At 40.1% G+C, this 27,653-nt stretch overlaps 1 protein-coding gene across 1 annotated transcript in view; it reads right to left on the bottom strand.

Annotated features, from left to right (window-relative positions):
* LOC136877096 (uncharacterized) overlaps positions 1-17,444 on the bottom strand; it is a 65,518-nt gene extending 48,074 nt beyond the window's left edge. Inside the window, exon 1 of the mRNA XM_068228584.1 lies at positions 17,328-17,444. Coding sequence (XP_068084685.1) covers positions 17,328-17,385 — 58 coding nt within the window. The 5' untranslated portion in view covers positions 17,386-17,444. The remainder of the gene's footprint in view (positions 1-17,327) is intronic.
* Positions 17,445-27,653: the final 10,209 nt, after the last annotated feature.

The following is a 27,653-nucleotide window of genomic DNA, read 5'->3' as shown; positions in this document are numbered from 1 at the left end:
TCAAGAAATAGGAAGTCTGGTTTTACTGCTCTTCACGCATTTTCCTGTGATGGTACGCATTCCGCCTAATATTCCTTACTATCTCTTGCGTAAATCAACAGGGGTATCGTTTCTTTTTCCTGACGGTTGCCGGAACACAGGAACGTATAACATAATAACATTTAGAATAAAATATATCTGGTTCGAACCCCACTATCGGCAGCTCTGAAGATGGTTTTCCGTGGTTTCCCATTTTCATACCAGGCAAATGCTGGGGCTGCACCTTAATTAAAGCCAAGGCCGCTCTCTTCCCACTCCCAGCCATTTCCTGTCCCATCGTCGCCATAAGGCCTATCTGTGTGGGTGCGACGTAAAGCAACTAGCAAAAAATATATAAAATAAAATAAATAAATAAATATATATATATACTGTATATCTAGTGCCTGGGTAACATCAGTGTAATTTTCCAGAAAGCTCCAATCTATGTGCGAAAGTCCTCTGTATAACAATTCAAAATCTGCCTTGTAACACTTGTATGCAGTTTAATTTCCCGCATCATTACATTTTGCTCCCTTTTTTGTAACAAAAAGTAATGTTTAAGGCCGGGTGATATTTGTCCTCTAGTACGAGAGGATGGAAGATTTTATGGACAGTAATGGGAGTGATATTTGACAATACTAGGTCAAGCATTCTGCTATTGTTATTAACAACGCCGTTAACATTTCTTAATCACACGAATTTTAAGAAATTATTTTTGCGTACGGATGTACACGTTATATCGTTTTCTGCAATAATATGTGGTAAATTAAAGTCTCTTAATATTACTAACTGTTTACTACTTAAAATAGGACTGGATTCAATACCTTCGTAAAATTCATTATATGCAGCCAATTTAGTACTAGACGGAAAGTATACCACACAAATAAAAATACTATCAATATTTTCCCTCATGGCCGCCATAAGACCTATGTGTGTCGGTGCGACGTAAAGCCCCTAGCAAAAAAAAAAAAAAATCCCTCATAAGTTTAACACATACATGCTCATCTGAAACATCTATGTCTACCTGTGAGGCTTTATATTTGTTGTTGACAGCCAGTACAACACCTCCGCCAAGTTCTTTTCCTTGTTGATATTTTATTACGATCGCATAGAAATACGTTATATCTCTGATCAAAGAGCTCATAATTGCTAATAGAAGAATTTGGCCAGCTCTCCGTCAAAGCCAGGAGATCGAAGTTCTCACCTAATAAGTTTGTATAAAATAAATCAAGCTTGGTCCTTAGACTTCTACAATTCTGGTAATACACGTTTAATGACTTACTTAGAGAGAACGCTTCAAATAATGCAGGGAAGAGTGCTGGTGACTATGAATAGAAGCCCTTGCAAAGTGAAAGTAAAGAAGATTAGGCCCGCTGCTCTCTACACAAGATTTTGGTGCATGGCCTGTCATTGAACATGGCCTCTTACCCACAGGCAGTTTATCAGAAGAAGCAGCTGAGGCCCGCAATAAACACTTTCGCCTGTACAAAGTATTGCTAGGAAATTCTCACGAGAAACATGCAAACTGGACATAACTGACAGGCTACTACTGACATCTGAGCCATTAATAACAGGCACGAGACCGAAGCCAAAGAATAACAGCAAACCTTTCTTGAAAGAAACACTACATTTACTGCTCTAAAAGTGCAGGATACATTAAAAAGATCCCTCAAGCTGGAAATGATGATGAAGCGAAGTCCCCAATAGTAACAGACTGCTCCGATAAACAAGACTGGAAAGCATCATCTGAATAATATATAGTATTGTAGCTAAGAAATAATGATTCTCATATTAATCCCATTATGTTGTTTTATTCTTTGTATAATGTATGTAACTACCTTATTATCCAAACAATATGTCCTCTACGGTCAATTGTTTTGCATTAAATACCCCTGTGTGTGCCGGTTCAAATGTCGGAGTCTAGAGTTTAGAACCTGATGTAGAGACGTGAATCCAGAAGATGTTCCGTGAACAGATCGTGGTTAGGGATTAGTTAAGTACAGTTTATATTCGCTGTCTTATATAGAATTTTCGGACTGGTTTCACGTTTTAATATCTTATAAATATGTTTTGACGTACCAGGTGTATGCATAAGTCTCTTCCGGTTCCACTAAGAGATGGCGCCAGCGAACAGTACGCAGCGTATGAATTTGACACATACGTCAGTTTGTTTGTCTGACATTAACCTACCAACACACACAAGTTGAGTCCGCCAAACACTAGCACCTGTGTTGTATCGTTCAGTGATCATTTCGACGATTGTGCCTGAAAAAACATTTGCGGCACGCATTGCTTTTCTTATTTAATCAAAAGAAAAAGGATGTGGAAATTCAACGTTTGATGATGATGATCCTTGTTGTTTAAAGGGGCCTAACATCGAGGACGAAGAACGAATCAATGGATATGAATTTAAAACAATCAGTGGATGCGACCCGCAATGCCTTACATTCACAGAAACTGACGAAAGGACAATAGGATTACTGACCAAGGGACTGCTGCTATACCATAACACCAAATCGATTATGCTTGCAGTCTAAAGGGGGTCCAAAATCCAAGTTATCGGCCCCTCATAACGGTACTGATCGCTAGAACCATGGTATTTGTCATGTTGCGGTACTAATCAAAAGTAGAAGAGACTCGCGGTATTCCACACATTATGGTAAAACTCACAGGTTATGAAATTCGACATAGAATACAGTCCTATGGTTTTTCTCACATTGCGGCGACATTTACAGGCAACGCAACCCTATGGTGTTCATCACATGAGAGTACTAACCGCAGGGACCTGCACTATTCCGTGGTGTTCCTCGTATAGTGGGTACTAATCATAGGCAAGGCAGAACCATGGTAGCTATCATCCCATAGTCGTGCTCATATGGTGGTACTAATGACAGGTACTGCAAAAGCCGACCGCACGGTGCTCCTGTGTGCTACTAATCACAAACCTATTTGGTACCTAATATAGTGGTACTACGCGCAAGCAAAAGCGACCCATGATGTTCTGCGCGTGGTGGTACTAATCACAATTAGTTTCATGGTTCAGAGACAATCATCCCTTGGTCGCCCCTTTTAGTCGACTCATACGACAGGCAGGGGATACCGCGTGTGTATTCTACATGTGCATCCCCCATCCGCAGGGGGTGAAAGTCAACGTTTGCTGGTAGAAACATATGGTGAACGCGCTCCATCGATTAGGATATGTGAGACATGGTTTCGACAATTTAAACGTAGTGATTTCAATGTGAAACACAGTGCACACTCTGGTGGCATGAACTCTAGAAGCCCGGCGAAACCATTAATGCACGACGCTATCACCAACAAATGATTAATTTAAATCACGCATTTATCGAAAGACGACCGGAGTGGGCCAGAAGGCATGGCAAACTTGATTTTGTTACACGACAATGTGCCGTCTCACACAGCAAAACTAGTGAAAGGCACCTTAAAATCGCTTGTATGGGACGTCTTTGCGGAAATTATCTTTCCAATTTGATTTGTCAGGAATTGGTGATTGTTGCTTTATGAGGAAGTACAACTGAGCAACCATTCTCTCTTAAGTTTAATCGGTGGAAAATATAGAAGAGACCCCACTTCGAAGAATGAAGGTATCGGCAAAAGAACGAGAAGGACCCCAAAGGGGGTGCAAATGAAAGGTAGTTCAGGCCTTGGAAACCGAATACCATTGGGGTGATAATAGAACAAGAGTTCTTCTTCTTGTTATTATTAAAAAATACATCGTAATTGGGAAATACCCCAGTGGAGATGATCTCCTACAGTAGTGTGGTAATAAAGTAAAGTTTTATTATAATGTCCCAACAACAACAACAGCAGCAACAAGAGTACAACAAGCAATTCCATGGAACGAAAATATGACAAGAAATACTACCTGTTTAACATTCTAAGTCTAGCATCATCATATATAAATCTATACAAAACTTAAGTATTTCCAGTGCTTAACACTACGGCTTACTACTAGCTTGGCGTTACAAGTGATAAAAAAGTAAAGTAAAAACATAATTACCCAACAACAAGATAAGAAGATAAAGGTGAAGAACCTGCTACATGTAATGTACGACACAGCTAGAAGTCTCATGGCCACCAAACCACACTCCTAAGATCAGAACCCTTGGGGGCCTCTCTTAGTCGTCTCTTACGACATGTATGGCCTACTGTAGGTGTATTCTACCGCCCTAACTCACACAGGGAATGTTTGTCACGGACAACCTTATAAAATTAAAAGATCTAAGAACGTGGTTATGTGCTAGACGTTGAAAATAGAACCTGCTGTTTGGCACGCACCTCGTGCAGTGGTTTCTGATTCTTAGAAATTATGTGAGTGTTGATTAATTCCTGATAAAGTAGGTCACATTCTTATTTTTCGATAATATCGCTTTCTGTGCGAATCCAAACACAACTTTTTACGCTTAGAGTGTCCTTTCTGAAAACAATCTTGTTGGTGTCATTGTGTTTTCAGTAGTCTTAACAATAACTCCACCAACTGGTGTTCCATTCTACTAAACGTTCCTGTAACGTTTGAAATGTTATATTCTAAATTTGTTAAGCAAACAAACAAATACAAGGTGGCGCGAAAGCCAGTTTCCCCTTACACAGTAATTAATAAGGAGACAAGACATGTTTAGATTTAGTTTTAATTCGGTAACAGTAGCTGGCAGCACCACAACAACACGTTAATTCTTCCATCAGCGGTCGTGAGTCGGCTGCTGTAGTTATTATCGACTGGAATCTGTGTTCTGGCCTGTTCTATTGTGTGTAACGTTCTTCGCAATGGAACTTAAGTTTACAAATGAGCAACGAATTTACATGCTTCAATTATGGTGGAAGTATGACAAAGAGACTTCCAAAAAGCATAGCGCCTTTATTACGAGGTTTCCTGATGTACCATTACCAGCTCGGCAATATTTGCGAAAACTTAACCTCAAATTTGAAAGAATGGGAAACATTAGAGGTGCATTAAGATCTGGTCGGCCACGTTATGTTTGTAAAGAAGAATTGATTGCTCAAGCATTTTTAGGAATTCTTCACAAGTTCAGCTGGGCATATCTCGAAGGTGCCTGCAGAGAATCCTAAAAGACGTAACATTCAACCCTTTTCGCCCAAAATTACTTCACATACTGTTTGAAGATGATAATGATAGGATATTTGAGTTCTGTGAGTAGTTTGTAATCTGGAAAGGAGCAGATCCAACATTCTGACGGTCATTTTTACTGACGATAATCTTGGAGTAAAAGAGAGCTTTTATTTTTTATATTCCTATGTTTCCTCTTCTAATAATAATAATGTTATTTGCTTTAGGGGATGTCTGGCCGAGGTGGTAAAGGTGTGCTCGATTCGCCCGAAAGGACGTGGGTTCGAATCCCCGTCAGGAAGTCGTAAAATTTAAGAAAGGAGATTTCCACTTACGGGGGTGCATATGGCTCTGAGATTCACTCAGCATACACCATAAAAGAGTACCAGGTTTATTCCTGGGGGAAAAGGCGGCCGGGCGTAGAGCTAACCACTCTACCCTATCACGTGCCGCGGTTAACAATGGTGGAAGCCTTTACCTTCCACTCCTCCAAGGGCCTTCATATCCTGTATGGAGGTGACTTTGTCTTTTGTCTTTGTCTTGTTATTTGCTTTACGTCCCCCTAACTACTTTTACGGTCTTCGGGGACACCGAGGTACCGGAATTTAGTCCCTCAGGAGTTCTTTTAAGTGCCAGTAAATCTACCGACACGAGGCTGTCGTATTTGAGTACCTTCAAATGCCACCGGACTGAGTTACGATCGAACCTGCCAAGTTGGGGTTAGAAGGCCAGCGCCTTAAACGTCTGAGCCACTCAGCCCGGCTTTTCACTCTTCTACTATCAAACATGCCTTTACTGGCGGGACATGTGTTTAGAGTGCGGTAGGTTAGAAAAATATTGCTGCTTTAATTTTCCTGTCTCAGACTCACCCTTGACTTTAACAATGAGAAAGTGGCTGAGTTATGAGCGATGCCTGTAATGCTATTTCTTATGTAGCTAGTCACTGTTATAACTGATGCTAAAATGTCACTGGACTGGTGCGTGCATTTCAGTGGGGTTGGCAGAGTGATATATAATACCAATTTCTAGCCTGGCGAGGAAAGCAACGAGAAAACAATTTCATTCCTCATTTCGCTTGTACATCTCTTCATTGACGCCTAAGCCATCTATGGCAGCTGATGGTGAAGCTGTTGATGATCCGACCAACCTTCGGGCTGACTACCAAAAATACACAATCAAACATGCCAATGTGTTTTCTCCTCATTCTCCAAACAACGTGAATCTCCAAATATTACTAGTTTAATGTGCTGTGATAGTACATATATCACACCCTCGCACTGTACTTAGAAGTGAGAAATTTTATTGTCGGTATCCGATTTATTAATTATTATTATTATTATTATTATTATTATTATTATTATTATTATTAGTTCATTTGTATATTTTATTCTTAATATCTCATGCTGGAAGTTCTCCATATGTCATATGAGTGATTTGTTTTGTACAACGGCTGGGAAAATCATTGCTATTTTTACTCGGGAAATTTGACTCATGTGGGCATCCCAGTGCCTGATGAGGTGGACTTGTTGATGATGTAGTCATGGAAGTTCTATGACTCATGTGAAACAACCCAGAGTCTGTTGATGCTGTTATTGTGTTGGGATCTGAGAGGGGTTCAGGGTGTGGTCTTGACAAGAGGATCTACTTATGATTGTCTGACCAGGATACATCTCGACGTATCATAGAAGAGCTGAGGTCTATATATGCATTTCTTGAAACGTCGAGAAAGTACACACGATACGGGAGTGAAATTTCACAAGACACACGGGAATGAACTTTTAAACACACTGCAATTTCAATCAATCAATACTGATCTGCATTTAGGGCAGTCGCCCAGGTGGCAGATTCCCTATCTGTTGTTTTCCTAGCCTTTTCCTAAATGATTTCAAAGAAATTGGAAATTTATTAAACGTCTCCCTTGGTAAATTATTCCAATCCCTAACTCTCCTTCCTATAAATGAATATTTGCCCCAGATTGTCCTCTTGAATTCCAACTTTATCTTCATATTGCGATCTTTCCTACTTTTATAAACGCCACTCAAACTTATTCGTCTACTAATGTCATTCCACGCCATCTCTCCGCTGACAGCTCGGAACATACCACTTAGTCGAGCAGCTCTTCTTCTTTCTCTCAATTCTTCCCAACCCAAACTTTGCAACATTTTTGTAACGCTATTCTTTTGTCGGAAATCGCCCAGAACAAATCGAGCTGCTTTTCTTTGGATTTTTTCCAATTCTTGAATCAGGTAATCCTGGTGAGGGTCCCATACACTGGAACCATACTCTAGTTGGGGTCTTACCAGAGACTTATATGCCCTCTCCTTTACATCCTTACTACAACCCCTAAACACCCTCATAATCATGTGCAGAGATCTGTACCCTTTATTTACAATACCATTTATGTGATCACCCCAATGAAGGTCTTTCCTTATATTAACACCTAGATACTTACAATGATCCCCAACAGGAACTTTCACCCCATCAACGCAGTAATTACAACTGAGAGGACTTTTTCTATTTGTGAAACTCACAACCAGACTTTTAACCCCGTTTATCAACATACCATTGCCTGCTGTCCATCTCACAACATTATCGATGTCACGTTGCAGTTGCTCAGAATCTTGTAAATTATTTATTACTCTATACAGAATAACATCATCCGCAAAAAGCCTTACCTCCGATTTCACTCCTTTACTCATATCATTTATATATATAAGAAAACATAAAGGTCCGATAATACTGCCTTGAGGAATTCCCCTCTTAATTATTACAGTGGCAGATAAAGCTTCACCTACTCTAATTCTCTGAGATCTATTTTCTAGAAATATAGCAACCCATTCAGTCACTCTTTTGTCTAGTCCAATTGCACTCATTTTTGCCAGTAGTCTCCCATGATCCACCCTATCAAATGCTTTGGACAGGTCAATCGCGATACAGTCCATTTGACCTCCAGAATCCATGATATCTGTTATATCTTGCTGGAATCCTACAAGTTGAGCTTCAGTGGAATAACCTTTCCTAAAACCGAACTGCCTTCTATCGAACCAGTTATTAATTTCACAAACATGTCTAATATATCAGAAAGAATGCTTTCCCAAAGCTTACATACAACGCATGTCAAACTTTCTGGCCTGTATTTTCAGCTTTATGTCTATCATCCTTTCCGTTATACACAGGGGCTACAATAGCAACTCTCCATTCATCTGGTATAGCTCCTCCGACCAAACAATAATCAAATAAGTACCTCAGATATGGTACTATATCCCAACCCATTTTTTTGGTATATCCCCAGAAATCTGATTAATTCCAGCCTCTTTTCTAATTTTCAACTTTGGTATCTTATTGTATATATCATTGTTATCATATGTAAATTTTAATATTTCATTGGCTTTAGTCTCCTCCTCTATATCGACATTTTCCTTGTAACCAACAAGCTTTAGATACTGCTGACTGACTACTTCTGCCTTTTGAATATCCTCACATACACACTCCCCTTGTTCATTAATTATTCCTGGAATGACCTTTTTGGAACCTGTTTCTGCCTTAAAATACCTATACACACCCTTCCATTTTTCACTAACATTTGTATGACTGCCAATTATGCTTGCCATCATGTTATCCTTAGCTGCCTTCTTTGCTAGATTCAATTTACTAGTAAGTTCCTTCAATTTCTCCTTACTTCCACAGCCATTTCTAACTCTATTTCTTTCCAGTCTGCACCTCTTTCTTAGTCTCTTTATTTCTCTATTATAATAAGGTGGGTCTTTACCATTGCTTACCTCCTTTAAAGGTACAAACCTGTTTTTGCATTCCTCAACAATTTCTTTAAACCCATCCCAGAGTCTGTTTACATTTTTATTTACCGTTTTCAACCGATCATAGTTACGTTTTAGAAACTGCCTCATGCCTGCTTTATCAGCCATATGGTACTGCCTAATAGTCCTACTTTTAAGACCTTCCTTTCTATCTCATTTATTTTTGACTACGGCAAAAACAGCTTCATGATCACTAATACCATCTATTACTTCAGTTTCCCTATAGAGCTCATCAGGTTTTTTATCAGCACCACATCCAGGATATTTTTCCCTCTGGTTGGTTCCATCACTTTCTGAATCAGCTGTCCTTCCCATATTAACTTATTTGCCATTTGTTGGTCATGCTTCCTGTCGTTCGCATTTCCTTCCCAAATTGACATCTGGCAAATTCAGATCTCCCGCTACAATCACATTTCTTTCCATGTCGTTTCCCACATAGCCGACTATCCTATCAAATAATTCCGAATCCGCGTCAGTGCTACCATTTCCCGGTCTGTACACTCCAAATATATCAAGTTGCCTATTATCTTTAGAAATGAGCCTTACACCTAGAATTTCATGTGCCTCATCTTTAACTTTTTCGTAGCTTACAAATTCTTCTTTCACCAGAATGAATACTTCCCCTCCCACCATTCCTATCCTATCTCTACGATACACACTCCAGTGCCGCGAGAAAATTTCTGCATCCATTATATCATTTCTCAGCCATGATTCAACTCCTATTACAATGTCTGGTAAATATATATCTATTAAATTACTTAGTTCTATTCCTTCCTTTACAATACTTCTACAGTTCAACACTAACAATTTTATGTCATCCCCACTTGATTTCCAGTTCCCTGTTCCCTTATCACCGCTCCCTAGGCCACCCTGTTTCCCTGAATGTACCCCATATTACCCTTCCAAACAAATTTCCTAACTTATACGTACCACTGCGGTTTAAGTGAAGGCCATCAGAGCGCAGATCCCTATCTCCTACATACCCATTAGGATCTAGAAATTTCACTCCCAGTTTCCCACTGGAGTTGAATGGACTTCAAACGTTTGTGGAACGTGGCTGTTATTATCTTTGTGGAACGTGGTTGACCTACAAATTGTGAAGTGCTTAGGCACTGGGTATTGCATCACTTGTGGCGGCTTCTTATTTTATGTTGGTGAAAGCGGGGAGATACTATATCTCAGACTTTCCAGAATTTACATTTTAAAACGACAAGCGTGTGTTGCTCAAGTTAATATATCTTTAAAACAAGTGTTAGAGTCAGTGAACACAGTATTATGAGGTATAGTACCTTTGTGTTGATACACAGAGATAGTGAAGGGCACTTATATACATATATGTGCATTGTTGAATGGATTAACTGCAAATTGTGGCTTAGTCTTCGCGTTCGTTTTCGCACTGTTTTCATTATTTTCGTTGTAAATATGGAGTTTTCCAGCAATATTTTGTGTGTGTATTATATGTATATTTTGGTAAGTTAATGAAGTGCTCATGCACGGATGTTATTGAGAATATAGTTAGTTATTTTAGAATCAGTGGAGTTATTGATGAACGTAGGTGTGGTACCTACCTAATTAGTGGTTTTCAGAAGGGTAGGTAAGGCCCCAAGCAGATGTACCAGTACGCGGATTTTTATGTACACGCCCTGGGAGAGAAAGGTTTATCATGTTCTATCAAAATTTGAGGGATTCATTCTGGTGAACTCTGGCGCCCATACTACCTACTTTTCGATTCATTATTTTAATTAATTTAATTTATTTCAATTATTTTATTAATTTTTTTGTAACTTTATGATTATTTTATTATTATTAACAAAATATTACAGTGCTATCATTTTGAAAATATGTCGAAATTTTTTACTCACTCTTATTTGTATCACTTATTTTGTATGCAGCTTGCTGATAAGTTCTTTAATTTGTGCATCTTCTCTTACGATTTCCCATAGTTGCAGGATCAGGATTTATTCAAAAGTAATACTAGATTTTTTAGGCTGCCGGGCTGAGCGGCTCAAACAGTAGAAAGATGGCATTATAAACACAAATTGGTGGGTTCAAACCCGGCTCCATTCAGTGGTATAGTACTTGAAGTAAATTTGTGAGTCTCGTGTCGGTACATTAGCCGGCACACAAAAAAAATTCTTAAAAGAAAAATTGCCCCACCTTGGTGTCTCCGATAAGGATAAAATTCGTTAGTGGGAAGTAAAACAAATAACGTTACTATTGCTTCTTCAGGCTGCATTTTTAAGAAAGGTGTGAAAATGACCTCTGACCCACCGACGTTCCTAGAATAAATTTTACTTCTTAACGTCGCTCTAACAGGGAATATTTTCTGTGGTGCTATGCTTAGAGAAGAATTCTCGGAATGGGAAAGTACTAGTCATGGTGATACTTCTTCCTCCATTTCTCTTACAGCCCCGGTGGGCTCGCGAGTGATACATGTGGATTTAGTCCGGAGTCGGAGGAATTAATCACACATGATTAAAATTTCTGGAATGGAACCCGAATCATCTGACCAGAGGGATTCGACGCTGACCATTCAACCAAGGAGCTGGATATTAACCATGACATCAGTGCAGGTGTGAATATAAGAAACCATGGAAAAACATATTCAAGGTTGCCCTCAGTGTGGTTCAAACCCACCATCTCCCGAAATTAAACTTACGGTTACGCAACATAATCCGTAGACTGTAGCCAACTTGAGCTCTTGTTTTGCCCAGGGTTATCTCAACACCAGATAATGTACTTCACTAAACGCAACTGATTGAACCAGAGGTAGGAATGAGCAGATCATACTACAAAAATACACCAATAAGAGAACAGATAATTACAATAATGTAAAACATGGTTAATTTGAACCTGAAGAGTCCAGTTCTAACCCCCGTACCACTTTCCAAATTTCGTCGAAGAACCGGGAATCGATCCCGGGCCTCCGTGGCTGGCAGCTAATCACACTAACCACTACGCTACAGAGGAGAACTTCGAATTATTCACGAATTAGAATCGAAAGACATTCGAATTAACAAGGTCTACTGTATTATTATTATTATTATTATTATTATTATTATTATTATTATTATTATTATTATTATTATTATTATTATTATTATTATTATTATTTTATTAACTTACATTCTAGTGTTACTGATTTTAATAGATACTGAGATGTCAGAATTTGTCCTACGGCAGTTATTCAACGTCATCAAGTGGTTCATTTAAACTCCCCAGTTTTTTGCCATAGTGGACGCCTTTTTTTTTTTTTTCAGTTTCGACTTGCTTAATCTGTAACTGCGAGATTCTTCAAAAATGACTCACGATAAAATAAATTTAGTATATACCTGAATAAGAAAACATTTAAGAACATTTTATACTGAATAAAGCAATACTAAAATTAATTGATTGTGTCTTTTCAAATATAATCTGTTATTTGTTTTTATCAAGTATTTTCTAATTGCTTTATTCTGAACTAGTTTCGACACACTAAATAGCCACACAGTTATAGATTTAAAAACAAACACCCTCAAATCCTACCGATCTCTGCGGGGATCGAACCCGTTATCATGGGAATAGAATAATAACGAGTAACGGACTGTACCACGAAGTTCAGTAGAGAAGGGATGACAATAGTGGCAAAGAAAGCTACAAAGTGAAGAGATTTGTTTTTTAAGGAATAAAGAAGAAAAGAAGGAAACGTTCAAATGGAAAACTCATCTCCTAACCTTTCGCCACATTGCAAACATAGTTTTTAATTGTTGTTGTTGTCTTTGCAACTTTAGCCTCGCCAAGTAATCTGTAGCGTTCGAAGTAGGTCAATGACTCAGCTGTGAGGTAGAAACCTCATGTGTGAGGTTGTCCAGATACTACGTTCTGAGACAGGCTTAAGGAGCAGGATCTGAGATGTTCCATTTCATCAATCCTTCAAACTACTGTAATATCCTAAGAATACTGAAACAGTACATAATTTGAAATCATGAGGTACAGTTTTCTCCCCTGGACCCAAATTATTATAACACTCCTTACAGGACGAGGCCAGTCTACATACACACTTGGTGGTACATGAAGAAGGATGTTCACAACGTGTAGCGTACTATTGTTAATCACGCCGATGACTGCAGGTAAGAGTTTCAAAATGTAAAACAAATTCACTATCACTTATATAACACGTAAAAGTGTCCATCTCGTGAATTTTCTATTTTTGGGTTCGTTTGGACTGCATGGTTCTTAACCCTGGCGGGCTTTCTTCTTAGCTCAGCCCTGCACTCCCTCATGCTCATTTCTTTTCGTTCTTATGTCCTTTTATCCCCAAGGTGCAAATAATAGACTAATATTCTGAATCAATGTGACTATGAAACAAAAGCAACAATAGGGTTTTGGTTGTTAGTGACAGGAGAGAATCTGTGTTCTGATGAGTATTCTGTCTTATCTCCGTTGTAGATCTCATCATTGTGGTAAATCATCTATAGTTATTATTATTATTATTATTATTATTATTATTATTAATATTCTTCTTCTTCTTCTTATTATTATTATTATTATTTGCTATTCCCTTTACGTCGCACCGACACAGATAGGTCTTACGGCAGCAGTGGGATAGGAAAGACCTAGGAATGGGAAGGAAGCGGCCGTGGCTTCAGTTACGGTGTGAAAATGGGAAACCACGGAAAACCGTCTTCAGGGCTGCCGACAGTGGGATTCGAACCCATTATCTCCCGGATGCAAGCTCACAGCTGCGCGCCCCTAGCCGCACGGCCAACTTGCCCAGTATATTATTATTATTATTATTATTATTATTATTATTATTATTATTATTATTATTATTATTATTATCATTATTATTATTGACCTCACCAGAGGGAAGGCAGAAGAACTGCGCTCATAAATCATAGTATATTATATTACGTCCGAAGAGGCCTGGTGCAGGTCTTTCGAGTTGACGCCGTATAGAGAATGGGGCAATACCTAAGATGAATTCTAATGATTAAGACAGCACATCCCCCTGTGGATGGGGGCGGTAGAATAACACCCACGGTATCCCCTGCTTGTCGTAAGAGGCGACTAAAAGGGGCCTCAGGGGCTATGAACTTTGGAGCGTGGGTTGGCGACCACGAGGCCCTAAGCTGAGTCCTGGCATTGCTTCCACTTACTTGTGCCTGGCTCCTCACTTTCATCTATCCTATCCGACCTCTCTTGGTCAACTCTTCTTCTTTTCTGACCCCGACGCTATTAGGCTTGCGAGGGCTAGGGAGTCTTTCATTTACACGCCCTTCGTGGCCCTTGTCTTCCTTTGGCCGATACCTTCATTTTTCGAAGTGTCGGACCCCTTCCATTATTTCTCTCTGATTAGTGTTACATAGAGGATGGTTGCCTAGTTGTACATCCTCTTAAAACAATAATCACCACCACTAAGACAGCACAAACTCAGCCCCGAGTTAGAGGAATTAACCAATTAAAGTCAAAATTTCCAAGCCGGCCACAAATCAAACTCGAAAACCGTTAGACCAAAAGTCAGCACTTTAACTATTTAGCTGTGGTGCCGGGAATAATAATAATAATAATAATAATAATAATAATAATAATAATAATAATAATAATAATAATAATAATAATAATAATAATAATAATAATAATAATAATAATTAATAAATTAATTAATAAATGAATAAATTAATAAAATTAATAATATAATTAGTAAATATGGGCAACGAGCCCTTAATGACTCCAATTAGAAGGAAAATGGAAGAGGTCCGATACAACAAAGCATGAAGTTATCGGAAAAAAGGCTAAGAGCCACGAAGGGCGTGAAATAAATTACTCCGTAGGTGTTGATAACCCAATATCTTCCGGGTAGGAAGAGAACAAGAACTGACCAAGGAAAGTCAGATACGAAAGGTGAAAGCGAAGAGCATAGCACAAGTAACTGGAAGCAATGCCAGACTCAGCTATAAGGTCCTTGGTCTCCAATCCACGCTCACAAGATGAAAGTCCCTGGGTCCCCCTTCGGTCGCCTTTTACGACATGCAGGAATCGAAAATAATAACAATTTATTTTTACTTGCACAGTATTTCTTTTACGGGGTTGAATCTTCTTGAATGTGTTTTCGACAAGGATAATTAAGGACAGGAATTGGAAGTAAGTCGGCCGCAGTCTATCAAAGATACCGTTCCGGCATTCACCTGGAAATTATATTGGGAAAACGTGGACTCTTCTGAGTCCCTTGACACATTTGCACGCATTCCCGGATGCTCGGACGTAGATGTGAACGACGTAAATGACTAGTTGAAAGATGCCTGTAATTCAGGCTACGGCATAATAACAGATGAATAAATTATTGCATCTTGTTTCACGGCAGGTAATGACGAGAGAGATGCTGAATTTGAAAATAAAACCGGCGCTCCATCAGAAGAAACAATTACTGATGCAAATGCAACAAAGCACCTGGACGAATTGATGGCCTATTTAGAATCCCAGACTGAAACCACACCAGCAGACCTGTTTTAGTAAAACGTCTTCGTGATCGTGCTGCGCGCAAACGCTATACAAATGTAAAACAGGAAAAGCTCACACATTTTTTTAGTGCAGAAAACAGAGTCGTAAATGTATGAAAAGTGTTCTTATATTTTTTTGTACAATTGAAACAAATGTATTACCGTACAACTTATGTTAATATATTATATAATAGCTGCTGTATTTGTTTTTTAGTTTTCCGGATTATCCGGATTTTCGAAAATGCGGATCAGTTCCGGTCCCTCTTAATCCGGATAAACGAGGTTCTTGTGTAATTAGTTTTCCAGAAATGTTTCTTAGAGTGTATTATCAAAGCTACTTCACAGAATGTTGAAGTGGGCTGGCAACAGTATATCATCTGCTGTACAATTACCGGTGTAGGTTCTGTGTGGAGATATCATTTCAAATCCGAGAAGGATTTGGTATAACTCTTATTGGTACAAAACTACCTTGGTAATATGAATGTGTTGATCCTATGAACAACTGTATTACAGGTCGATTTCGGATTGCTGAATATATGAGTACACCCTATGTACACGAATCGTTCCAACATAAGAAGACATTCAGGTTCTACAAATTGAGAGAAGTGACTTTTAAATTGCATCATTCTAAGATGCATCTCACCGACAGCTGATGGAAATTGCTTTACTTCCTAGAAACATTGGGTCAAGTTCAAACTTAATTGATGCAAAATTTAAGAATATATATTCATTTACTTTTTGAATTTCTGGATAATATTAAGTGCACAAATTCGTGGATACTGGGCTAATATTCCTTGATCTAGTCTTTTCCTTTTTGTGTTGGAGTATCGGAGGACTAGAGAACATAATATCCTATACTTTTCTCTCTGTGGCCCTTTGCCTATTGCATCAAGCCATCCGTATTATCGAGAATTTGAGGTCCTTAGAGCTAGTGACCTTAAATTAGAACGCTTAATCATGAACGAACGAACGAACGAACGAACGAACGAACGAACGAACGAACGAACGAATGAATGAATGAATGAATGAATGAATGAATGAATGAATGAATGAATGAATGAATGAATGAATGAATCAATCAATCAATCAATCAATCAATCAATCAATCAATCAATCAATCAATCAATCAATCAATCAATCAATCAATCAATCAATCAATCAATCAATCAATCAATCAATCAATCAATCAATCAATCGAACTAAGATAAATGTAGACAGTCGTATGATTTCAGTAAAAGTGTGCAGAAACGAAACAGAAACTAAGAGATGATGTCCTGAACATTTTCCGATAGGGAACCTAGAACGTGAAAAATCTGAGATATGGGTTTAAACATGCCTATCACTATTACCGTTTCCGGGTGCGGTAGAAACTCGTAAGCCCATGTATTGCTTTCACTGAGGTTGGTGGTCGTCATTTTGAGCAATCGTTGTGAGGTATAAAATGGAACGTTTACTCAGGTTCGTCAATGATATGTCACTGTACAGTAATAACTTAAAATTATATAAAAACTAAATTACATAACATGTAACTTCAAATAATGTAAAATCGAAACGTAAATAAATATATGTAAAAACGAGTGAAAATAATTCGGAAAACCGAAGACTAACAGTGATAGGCATGTTTAAATCTATTTCTTCTTAAGCTAGCGCCCTCACAATCTAGGTTCCCTGTCCCAAAATGTTCAGTAGAATGACCTTTTCTCATTTTTAATTTTTTCTGCCTTTACTGAAACGCGCTGTGTCTGGGAAGGCAGATAATAAATTTAGATCAAAGAGTAACTTCATGACACGAATCACACGAAAAGAAGCACACTAATGTTAGTATAATATAGTACACCAGCTTGATGACATAAAAACAGAAAGAATGTGCTACACAATTCAGAACCCGTGTCATTTTAAACGACTAATGTTAAGAATGTGGTCACTTACTGGTGGTGGCGAAGGCCAGTAGTATTACGCAGGACGTTCGCAATGCCGACCTTGCCATGACGGAGTGCAGAAATTACAATGACGAGAGTATAGCTTTGCCGCTGCTTATGAAAGGGACGGGGGCCATTGGACGGAAGGAATCCTTCTTTTTTCCGCTTAACTCTCGCGACCGCCGCTAGATGCGCTTATGTGTCTTACCAACACACTAACTACCAATCGGTTTAGATTCTAGGTGATTGATCTAGAGATAGGGCATCTGATTCATTTTGAAGAACCGATTCATTTGAATCGATTCACAAAAATGATTCGTTCATTTGAATCGTTTATTCCATTCCCACGTGACCGAGAGCCGAAAGCGAAACTATGGACTCACATGAACCATTCCGTTATGTTATTTATAACTGCGACTGCTTTATAAGTTTACAAGTTATAAGAAGTAAAATGTTGTAGGTAATCACTAGCATTCTAACTAGAGTAATATTCTTTTTAGAGGTTACGCTCGAAAAATGCTACACCACTGTCTGACTAATACTTTCCAAACTTAAGAAGCTACCATACAAAATTATACGACTATCGATTTCGAAATTTATAGTAGATATATGAACATTTTTGCCGCAATTCGAAAGTGAATATTGACAGCAGCCCACTAACAGTTCTTTACTTTTAATTACTTTTTTACTCAAGAAATATTTTTAAAATATATGAAACCAAATGTAAACGTGATGACCTGACTGTGAAATAATCAACCGTTACAAAGCACGACACGGTTTTTTGAACTACGATTATTCTTAACATTCCTTACAATTTTCATTATGTTCGCTAGCTATACTCACTAGATAGCAACTTTAGGCAACTATCTGTAGTATGCAGTGAAATAATAGGAAACAAATCTGTGCCCACATGGATGTAATGCCATCCTCAAATGGATCATGGTCAAATTGGTTCATAACCAGTAAATACCGGAAGACTATGCTGGGCTGAGCGGCTCAGACGGTAGAGGCGCTGGCCTTCTGACCTCAACTTGGCAGGTTCGATCCGGCTCAGTCCGGTGGAATATGAAGGTGCTCACATACTTCAAGTTCGTGTCGGTCTATTTGCTGACTCGTAAAAGAACTCCTGCGAGACAAAATTCTGGCACCTCGGCAGTGAGGTTCGAACCCACTATCTCCCGGATGCAAGCTCACAGCTTCGCGTCTGTAACCGCACGGCGAACTAGCCGGGTGCTGAATTACAAAGATAAGAATAGGCTGAAGTTACTTCGTCCATGAATACTCCGGAATTGTAAAAAAAAAAAAAAAAAAAAAAGCATGTTAACGATCGATAAGTTTCCTTTTTATATTTTATTTTTTACTTTAACCCTTTGATCTGAAGTATAGGAGAATTGTCTGGACGTGGTTTACAATTCATAAGACGTAGAATTGTTATCACGTTGAATTAATAATAATAATAATAATAATAATAATAATAATAATAATAATAATAATAATAATAATTTTAAAATGGACAAATAAGTAAACGAAATATGTAATAAACAAATAGACGTATATTTCACACTCTGAAGTTATACTTACATTAACCATGGTTTATGATAACTGTGACCATCGCAGAGTATACACATGAGGTATACAGCTGTTGTTAACGCTGATCTCGATTCGCTGTTGACTAGATAGGTCCTCTGAGATGGAATATTATTCTGTGTTAAAATGCTACTTCCAACACTTTTCACTCTTCGCTTCCACAACCTCAAGTACAGGTACGAGCACTAATGAACCATGTTACAAAACAAGTCTAGATAAAATTTAGAACAAGTCCAGCTACCTCTGCGGATGATGTCATATTAAGAGTCGCGGTAAACCCCTCGAAATTAAGTTTACAGCTACGTGAAAAAAACCGCGCAGCCAACTCGACGGGTATATTTAGTCTTATTTTTATTGTTCTTCCCGTTGAAAGTGTCCTGAAGAAATACGTAAAATGTAATATCTGTCTATTCATGCTCTATGGTAAAGGATTGGACTTGCAAGAGCGCTAGAATAATTAAATAAATAAATGAATAAATAAATAAAAATAAATAAATAAATAAATAAATAAATAAATAAATAAATAAATAAATAAATAAATAAATAAATAAATAAATAAATAAAAATAAATAAATAAATAAATAAATAAATAAATGGAGAATCAACGTTGGCAATACAGAAGATTACCCTCAAGTGACGTCGTAGATTGTTGTAACTTAGCTGGCTTGCGGTGCCAATTTGATCCCAAGGTTATTTTGAAGGCCAAGAGATAAATGGCTAGTCCCATTTCACTCGAGCTACATTTGTGGGTCGTTATGAGATACCGGTAACTATATTGTATTACATATTTCAAAAAACGAGAAAACATTCACGTTGATATGCATTAGTTTAATTTTCTGTAGATATATAGTAAAAAAGTGCAGTACTGTATGATCTTATACAGTTGTACAACCAATGGAGCTTCAAAGAAAGAAATAAGCAGAAAGAAATGAAAGTTCGAAATAGCCTATCTACAAAACTACCAACAATGAAGAAAATATATTTTCTTCTGGACCTTTCCATTCTGACAGAAACATAACAAGGAGGAGGAGCAGGAGGATTCTTGGACCATTTAAACCTATTTCATATAAAATTGACTTACAAGCGTCTCTTCGGTGCCATCCTCACTTCCACACTGCGCTGAATATCTTCACTCTCCAGGTCTTGTTGCACTCCATTTGGCTTCATCCATCACACAATACGAATATCGTTCATTCTCAAGTGAAAACTAGGCAACACGCCGGCATCAACCATTGCCGATGCAGCATGCACGTGAGCTATTAGGTTCTTTTAAGTGTCCTCAGTAATAAACATTTATTGGATTAAGGTCCGAGGAACGTGGAGGCCAGATGAGTGGACCGCCACGACCAATCCATTTCCCTGGAAACGATTCATTTAACCCATTACCACAGTCATTCCAAAGTGTGCCCATGCACTATCATTCTGAAACCATACCTGTCGTCGAACACCAAGTGGAACGTTTTCGAAAGCGTCAGGCAAAGTATTGCCCAGAAACGTACGATAGCGGGGCCCATTAAATTTGTACTGCAATAGGTAAGGGCCTAAAAGCAGTCCTTCCACGATTCCAGCCCACAGGTTTATGCCAAAACGTGCCTGAAAGCCACGTTCACGGGTGACATGTGGGTGGTGGTCAGACCAAAAATGGCTGTTGTGATGGTTGAAAATACCTTCCCGAGTGAAGCTACCTTCGTCAGTCCATATCACATTCTTTATAAAATGTTCGTTATCTTCAATTTGTTGCAAAAGTCATTCACAGAACTGTACTCGTTGAATGCGGTCTTCTGGCCGCTGGTGTTGGGTTAACATGTAATGATATGGAAGCAGTTTTTCGTCATGCAACACGTCAACAACCAGTGTTTAAGATACCTGGAACTGCCTTGCAATATAACGGGTACTTCGCCGAGGTTATTGGTGATCGGCTTCAAGAATGTCGTCCTCTGTTTGTTGAGTAAGTCTACTCTTTGGACGATCTCTGTCAACTATTTGTGGACGAAGATTATCGACTTCTCGCAGGCGTTGCTCAGGACGACGGAAAACATTCGTATCGGGATGGCGCCTTTGAGGATACCGTGCTGCATACTCACGAACAGCAGCAGAAGCTTGGTTATCGGATGCACCTAACACTAAAAGCATATCGACGTATTCGCCGTTTGTGTACTCCATCAGGAAGCCGCCCTACATGCACTTGACAGGAACCGTTATGGTTGTGCACTGTGTGGTTAGTCGACTCAGGCATTCAGTTGAATGAACCACATTATCAGACTATTGTCATGTGACAACAGGATGCCATGCTTACAAACGCAGTTACACGACGGGAACTAGGGACCTGACGTCACACACACAAAAGAAAGGAAACCTGACGTAGATTCGAGCCCTACCTCCATGGTGCATGTGGTTTTGATAACCCAGCCGTCTACTCAGTGAGCTGCGATGGCGGGTACGGTAGAGCGGGATGATGCATGTTTCGCTATTACGTTCCGATGCGCTGCAGGGTGTGACAGTGTTGCCAGCTTCTCGTTTTCGACTTGTTTTGCAACAGCACCAGATCCGATTTGGTTATAGAAACTTTTGTCTTGCAATGGGATGAGCAATCGCATACCGACCTCCAGGTGCGGCATTTTTTTTTCACCCTGTATTGTAGCTAAGAGATCGAGGACACATCAGGGCCAAAATCGATTCCTTTTTATTTGATTCTGGTGATATCGGAACTGAGGAGAACCCAAAATATATTTGTCTGTGAACCCTCATAGGAATGACGTTTTTCAGAAAGCGTGAAAGGGAAATATGAACTGTTTACAGGAGTAAATTTACTAGTGCCTGAGAATTGGCTCATTCTGAGTATAAGCTATTTTTTTACTCACCAAAACAGAAATTTAAGAAACGATGATAATATGGGAATACTAGAAGAAAGAGTTCGAGATTAGACACAGTTCAGCACAGTCCACCAACATCAACTACATATGTCTTCTGTGCAGGTCATACACCATTGTCACGACATGTCGTGCCGCGGAGTCATCAGAGTAGCCTCCCATTCAGATGGGTTAGGACAGGACGAGTTGGCCGTGCGGTTAGGAGCGCGCAGCTGTGATCTTGCATCCGGAAGATAGTGGGTTCGGACCCCACTGTCGGCAGCCCTGAAGATGGTTTTTCGTGGTTTCCCATTTTCACACCAGGCAAATGCTCTAGCTGTAACTTAAGGCCACGGCTGCTTCCTTCCCAGTCCTAGACCTTTCCTATCCCATCGTCGCCATAAGACCTATCTGTGTCGGTGCGACGTAAAGCAAATATTAGATGGGTCAGGGTAGATTCTCGAATCTGTCATGAATTTCAAGGAGGGTTAGGAGTAAATGGGTCAGAATGCACTTGGCTTCAAGTAACACACCCTCGGCTATGCTAGATGAGATATTTTCTCCGTAATCCAAATCGACTTTCAACATATTAGGTCGTTTTACGTACATGTAGTACGTGTTGAAGAGATGTTATGTACAGAAATGGCCAAACGAACACTAGTGGGATCCGAACCTAAAACCACCCGATTTCGCGTCCATGCTCTACTTACGTAACACGACCTAATAGGTTTAAAGGTTTAAAGTTGATTACAATGCGGTCGAGAAATTTCAATTTTTTTCTTAGTTTCGAGCTTTAAAAAAAAATACCGATACAGATAAGCCTTATGGCGACGATTGGATAGAAAAGGAGTAGGATGCAAAGGAAACGACCATGACCTTAATAACGGTAAAACATTTGCCTGGTGTGAAAATGGTAAACCACGAAATACCACCTTCACGGCTGCCGACAGTGGGGTTCGAACCCACCATCTCCCGAATGCAAACTGGTAGCTACGTGACTTAAGCCACACAACCACTTACTCGGTAGTTTCCAACTTTAAATATAGTCTATAAGATACTTGGCATTCAGCCTGCAACCGTTTGCTTCTAATTCTTAATCTCTATTACTGATGCCGGGCTGAGTGGCTCAGACGGTTAAGGCGCTGGCCTTCTAACCGCAACTTGGCAGGTTCGATCCTGGCTCAGTCCGGTGGTATTTGAAGGTGCTCAAATACGACGGCCCCGTGTCGGTAGATTTACTGGCACGTTAAAGAACTCCTGCGGGACTAAATTCCGGCACCTCGGCGTCTCCGAAGACCTTAAAAAGTAGTCAGTGGGACGTAAAGCAAATAACATTATTATTTTATTCTATTACTGGCGATATACTCGCCAGTACAGACACTGGGATCATACAGATTATCGCAAGATTTTAGTAAATGTAGAAAAATGGCGACTATTTTCATATTATCCTTTTACTACATACATACATACATACATACATACATACATACATACATACATACATACATACATACATACATACATACATACATACATACATACATACATACATACATGCATGTGGGAGGCATGTCTGCTCCTTGCCTAAATGGTCAGCGTACTGGCCTTCCGCTCAGAGAGCCCTAAATTCAAGACCCGGCTAGGTTGGAGATTTTACCTGTTTATGTTTCATTCCACTGGCTCGGGGATTGATGATGCACATCTCTGTACATATAACACACCACACCTACCAACCACCACAAATATACTCATTTGTGAATAGATTCCTCCACATAGAAATGGCGGCATGAAGGTTGTCCTGTTGGACCAAATCCATTAGGAAAAGGGTCAGAAATAATAATAAATAGGGATATATGCGGGCATGATATTTTAGTGAATAGTCACTGATTTCTCAACAAGGGGAATGCTGCCGGTCAATGCATGTGGGATTTTTAACACATCCCCGTGGTCCGAATTCCGTGTAAAACTAGAGATCTCGTGGCTATTATCAATACATCAACAGTTACGCAAAACCACAAGACTACCAGCCACATGTGTAAAGTCAGTCTGCAACCTTCTGTGAGTTAACGGAACTCCTGCACAAGCCTGTCTTTGAAATATTTAGCCCTGTGGTGTCTTCCTTTTCCAATACTTCTTATCATTCAGTTGTCAATAGATGAATCTGAGCCTCAGATCGAGTCCATTGGTTTCCTAGGTAACCTAAAATCCTCCTCTCGCTTCACAATCCCAACAACGAAGCCGATTCGTATGCCATTGACTTCATTCCTAACATAGCCTTTATATCCTCATTATGACTATCATCCAGCATTGTTCCCACCTCTTTGTGACCGCCCCTCTAGCCTCGGCTAGTTTCACACCTCTTAACTTATAATCATTAAAAACCGAGGGTAACTGTCATCGCCAGGACCTCGGTCTGATCGCCTTACCCTCCATGACTGGGACCATTCTCCTAAGTAACCTGCACTAAAAAGTAGTCACTCTAGTGCGTACGCACAGATGGATCGTTAAGCCGGTACAAATTATTGGCGTGCATTGTTCGAACTTGAGACGGGTTATCAACGTGTGCCCTGCTGCATATGCAACCACTATCACGCATGAGTGGAGCGTGTAAGCCAAAATTCCCGAGTTTGCTCCGATTCGTTCGACAGGGCATGTTCGAAGCGAAGCTTGCTGACTAGGAAGGATGACCTTGCTTGCTTTATTGAAGTTGCAAGCAACGTGGTTCATCCAGATATGATTAAGCCTTTGTTTACAAAGAGCAAAGAACAGAAATTCGGAGGTATAAAGGTTGATGGAATGGTTGAATGAGGGTTGGCGGATGCAGAGTCGGTCTCTACCTACAAGTGGTCATGGCAGTTCCGTGGTACGACAGCTCTAAACTCCGACCGGCCAAACGAACAGAGGGGCCGGTTCACACCATCGGCTGTCCAGAGAATGATTTTCTGTGTTTTCCCATTCTCCTGGTGGAAGGAGCATGAGATCAGTCTACCTACTCCGTCAGTAATTGCCAAACGTACGTTGTGCATTCCAGCAGACAATGCAAGCAGCGAAAGGAACTGTAGTAAAGCTGTAATGTTCCTAACGAGCCGTAGGATTCGGCTAGACCCAGACCAATTCAAAGACTTGTTATTCAGTCATAACAATCATAACGATAAATAATTAGTTTGTAATTCATTCCCAATTTGGAGCTAGAATTTTTGCACTAGCCATATCTCCTTGGATAGAAAGCCTTCAGCAAAAAGTACGTTTAAAATTAATGTTGAGGTTTATATTTGACTTCGAAGCCCTCGTGGCTCAGGCGGCAGCGCGTCGCCCTCTCATCGCTGGATACCCCGGTTCAAATCCCGGTCACACCATGTGAAATTTGTGCTGGACAAAGCGGAGGTGGTACAGGATTTTCTCCGGGTACTCCGGTTTTCCCGGTCGTCTTTCATTCCAGCAACACTCTCCATTAACATTTCATCTGTCAGTCATTTGTCATTGCCCCAGAGGCGTGCGGGAGGCTTCGGCAGCCGGCATATTTCCTATCCTCGCCGTTAGATGGAGACTTCATTCATTCCATTCCTGACCCGGTCGAATGACTGGAAACAGGCTGTTAATTTTAGTATTTAACTTTATTTGATGTACTGACTTATTAATTCGCAAAGTTTGTATGAATAGTCTTTGGTATGGCTAGAAGTGAAATATAGGCCTATGGTTTATGCTTTAATAATGTGTATTTAGTTTCGGTATATAGAGCAGCGAAGCACACTAGACAGGAGGAATACACGTGTCATCATGTGAAATTCATTAACCATTTCTCCGACAGGAGTGATAATTATTACATTATTTCCAGTTTTGTGACAGTACGAGGCATACCCAGCTCTGTATAGTGTAGAAACACAGTTGAAAATATGGGTTTAACTATTGATATTATCATGCCCAGTCACGAGTCCACCATTGTGGCTAGAATTTTTTTGCACTAGCCATATCTCCTTGGATAGAAAGCCTTGAACAAAGAGGAAGTTTAAAATTAATTTTGAGATAATTTTTTAAAGATAAAGGTAGGCGAGATAAACATAGCAGAGTGCGGCTAAACAAGGACGGAGGGAGGTGAGCACAACTACCTGTGACTGAGATAGCGTGTGAAGGAGCGAGTATGAAGGGACATCGCTCGCCTCGCCTCTGGGAAGCGGTCATGGCCATCCTCGACAAATATGAACCGAGCATAGAGCGTGTTTTGCATGACGCTAGCGCAGATAACGAGTCCGGTGCTCAACCGCACGCGCACTCCTCTACATTGATGTTTCAAGCGGACAGTGTACGTCAGCGTGGGTAGATGTAAGAGTGGCAAACAGGGGTAATCGTGTTTGGCCCTGCCCATGGCCATATGGTTCGTGAAGTTGATGGATTCGTTGGTGTTTCGCAGCGGACTGTTGAACGTGTCTACACGTAGTGGCCATAAAACACGACGTCAGAATTGTGGTCGGGAAAATTTCCTGACTGAGAGGGACTGGAGACGCGTTTCTCAGCTAGTGAATCAAAATCGCTTCCAAACCCGACAGGAATTGCTGCAGTCAGTAAATGAAGGTCCATCCTAAACTGTTCGAGAGAGAACATGGCGACGGGAACTGCATGCAATCAACATTTGGAGTCGGTCACCACGCAAGAAGCCATTGCTCACACAGGCACATAAAGCTGGGTGTCTTCAATGGGCTAGAAATCATCGAACGTGGACTGTAACTGAATGGCGGAACGTAATGTGGTCTGACGAATCACGTTACTGCCTGTATTCCAATGAGGCACGTCGTCGAGTGCGCCGAAGCCCAAATGAAGCATTTCATCCCGGATGTGTACAAGGTCAGATTCAAGCCGGAGATGGGTCTGTGAGGTTTTGGGAGTGTTTTTGTATCACGGATCGGGCCCACTCACTGAGATGACGACTAACATGAACCGGCATTACTATTTAAACATTCTGGATGATCAGGTGTTGCCTTTGAGTCAACATTTGCGTGGTCAGTATGCTATTGATACCCCGATTTTTGAAGGAGACAACACCGAAATCGGATTGGATGCACATGTGACTAGTTATGTGAACATTCTCCCACCCTATTACATCTCGATTGGCCTGCAATATCACCTGACTTGAACCCCACTGAAAATCTGTGGGACATGTTGGAACAGCGAGTAAAACCCCGACATCAGCATCCCCGCAATTTGGTGGAAATTCGCGATCAAATCTTCAGCGAGGGGCTTAACCTGGATGCGAGGTACCTGCACAACCTTGTGGATTCACTTCCTAACAGACGGTATTAAATGATCATTGTAATGATTTCTCCAGAGGTGACTTTTTTTTTAATTCATTGTTTCATCCATCGAGTTCATTTCTAACTAAGTCTATCTCTCCTCATTGCGAGCGTACTCCTGCTATTGTTTTCACCTGATAATACAGTCGTGATTCTCGCTACATTCCTTCTGTTACTTCCAGTAAATAATAATAATTTTGTGTGGCTATTTCTAGCCGAGTGCAGCCCTTGCACGTTAGACCCTACGATGAGGGTGGGCGGCGTCTGCAATGTGTAGGTAAGTGCGTGTTATTGTGGTGGAGGATAGTGTTATGTGTGGTGTGTGGGTTGCAGGGATGTTAGGGACAGGACAAATACCCCGCCCCCGAGCCACCGGAATTAAGCAATGAAGGTTAAAATCCCTGATCCCGGCCGGGAATCAAACCCGGGACCCTCTGAACCGAACGCCATTACGCTAACCATTCAACCAACGAGTCAGACGATACTTTCCGTTTATGAATAACATCCTGAGTTCACTCAGGCTCTCGTTCAAGAAGTAGGTATGAAAACAGAGAGTGAGGTAAGGTTAATTCCGTCTCAGTTATCAGTTCTTTATTACCGCATATCGATGGTTAC

The sequence above is a fragment of the Anabrus simplex genome, chromosome 1, assembly GCF_040414725.1.
Source record: "Anabrus simplex isolate iqAnaSimp1 chromosome 1, ASM4041472v1, whole genome shotgun sequence".
In the NCBI taxonomy this organism is placed as follows: Eukaryota; Metazoa; Arthropoda; class Insecta; order Orthoptera; family Tettigoniidae; genus Anabrus; species Anabrus simplex.
Note: the sequence above shows the minus strand (reverse complement) of the source record. Positions and strands in the feature narration are given on the sequence as shown.